The following is a 2,066-nucleotide window of genomic DNA, read 5'->3' as shown; positions in this document are numbered from 1 at the left end:
TTGGGACTACCTGGACCGGGCTCACCCAGGGGCTATCTGATATTGCAAAAATGATCCCCACATCTAGCAATTTTAAAATCTCTTTCTTTACAACTTCCATCATGAGGGGGTTAAGCCTCCTTTGAGCCTGCCGAACAGGTTTAGCATCCTCTTCTAGTCTAATCCGGTGCATACAGATGGCCGGACTAATTCCCTTAATGTCTGCTATGGTCCAGCCGATCGCCTCTTTATACTCTCTAAGGACTCGGATCAGTTTCTACTCTTGGGTTTTTGACAGTGCCGATGAGATAATCACCGGGAGTGTCTCATGATCACCCAGATATGCATATTTCAGGTGCTCTGGCAGAGGTTTCAATTCCAGTACAGGTGCCTGCACCACAGATGGCAACACCCTCTGGTGAGGTTCGGGAGTAAAAATAGGTAAGATTTCATACCTTTTCGTGGTGGTCTGCAATGAGTGTAATACACCTATTGTACATTTTAGATCCTCACTCCACTCCACCTTAGGAGTTGTCTCTAACTCGAGGTGCTTGGTTAAAGCCACCTCCAACTCATCCCTGCCAACAGTTTCAAACACTTGCTGCACCGCAGGGTCAATAGCACTCACAGAAAAAACTGAGCTAAAGTTGGAGTTCGAGGGGTATTTCATAGTATCAAAGATATTAAAATGCACAATTTTTCCATCAAACTCATGGACAAGGTACCCTTATTAACATCAATTTTCGTTTGTGCTGTGCTCATAAAGGGTCTACCTAACAACAAAGGTGAGGGGTCGGGGGAGTGGTCATCATCCATATCAAATACATAAAAATCAGCGGGAAACACCAAATCATTAACTTTCACCAACACATCTTCAACTAACCCATCAGGATATGCATTAGTTCGGTTAGCTAATTGAATGATTATTCCAGTTTCCTTCAATAGATCTAATTTTAAAGAAGTATAGATGGATTTAGGCATGACATTAATTGATGCTCCCAGATCCAACATGGCCCTCCTGATCACAGTATTACCTATCCTACAGGGAATAGTGAACATACTTGGGTCCCCGCACTTTGGTGGAAGCTTTCTCTGCAGGACCGCTGACACATTCTCACCAACAATAATCCTTTCATCTCCCCTCAACCGCCTTCGGTTAACACACAAGTCCCTTAAGAATTTGGCATATTTTGGTACTTGCTTGATGGCGTCTAAGAGGGGGATATTTATCTCCACATTGCGAAAAACCTCCAAGATCTCCTTCTCTTTCTCCTGCTTCTTCGATTTTTCCAACCTATTAGGAAAAGGAGGCGGGTTAGTTTTAACTGTAATTATTGGGTCAGGAAGTACCTTTGGATCTGCACCATTGCTGGCCTCCCTCTCAAGCTCATTCTCGATCTTTTCCTCATCCTTATCCTTAGGAATCACAGGTTCAGGCCCTTGAATTTCTTTCCTGCTCCTTAGGGTCATTGCGCTCACATTTTTCGGATTTAATTCGGGCTGAGATGGCAATTTACCTTGGTTCTGGGAATCCAAACGGTTGATTGTTGTGGCCATTTGACTTATCTGATTCCTTATATCCTGCATTTCGGAGTCCGTCCTTTGCTGATATTGCATAATGGTTGCCTCCGTCCTTTGCTGATTTTGCGCCATGTTTGTCATCATTTGTTTCATCATCTCCTCCAAAGATGAACCACAGCTTGGGGGCGGAGGTGGTCGGGGTTGGTATTGCTGCTGGTACCCTGGTGGCTTATTTGGCACAAAGTTAGACTGCCTGTTTGGTGTAAAGTTGGGTTGCATATTCCCTCCATAACTGAGGTTGGGTGATCTCTCCACCCGGGGTTGTAGGTGCTTGAGTAAGGGTCGTACTGCTTCCTTGGCGCGGGCGCGTGGTCAGCCATGTTCACCTGTTCTGCAGTTTCTTCCTGAATCATTGGGCACATGTCTGCAGAATGACCCATACCAGTGCAAATCCCGCATACCCTGGTTTGTGATGCATTTTTCACAGCCAGCTGCCTAACAAACGCGGTCAACTCAGTTAGCTGCTGTTGCATAGAGGGTGTTTCTACCTCATTCACCTTACGTAT

The 2,066-nt window shown here is 45.2% G+C and overlaps 1 protein-coding gene across 1 annotated transcript; it reads right to left on the bottom strand.

Moving 5' to 3' along the window:
* Positions 1-256: 256 nt before the first annotated feature.
* Positions 257-1,632, bottom strand: LOC113736413 (uncharacterized). The gene is made up of 2 exons (XM_027263400.2): positions 715-1,632; positions 257-580 (listed from the first exon to the last, which is right to left on the bottom strand). Exons 1-2 carry the CDS (start codon positions 1,630-1,632, stop codon positions 257-259), a joined length of 1,242 nt encoding a protein of 413 aa, XP_027119201.2.
* Between the last annotated feature and the right edge of the window lie 434 nt (positions 1,633-2,066).

The sequence above is a fragment of the Coffea arabica genome, chromosome 1c (assembly GCF_036785885.1).
Source record: "Coffea arabica cultivar ET-39 chromosome 1c, Coffea Arabica ET-39 HiFi, whole genome shotgun sequence".
Classification (NCBI taxonomy): domain Eukaryota; kingdom Viridiplantae; phylum Streptophyta; class Magnoliopsida; order Gentianales; family Rubiaceae; genus Coffea; species Coffea arabica.
This window is presented reverse-complemented; position numbering and strand designations above follow the sequence as displayed.

Bases quoted from the DNA above. Each gene is read 5' to 3' on its own strand.
- LOC113736413 (XM_027263400.2), bottom strand. From the start codon at position 1,632: ATGGCGCAAAATCAGCAAAGGACGGAGGCAACCATTATGCAATATCAG. The intron at 581-714 runs GTTAATAAGGGT...CCTGCGGTGCAG, and splicing joins CAGCACAAACGAAAATTGAT to CAAGTGTTTGAAACTGTTGG.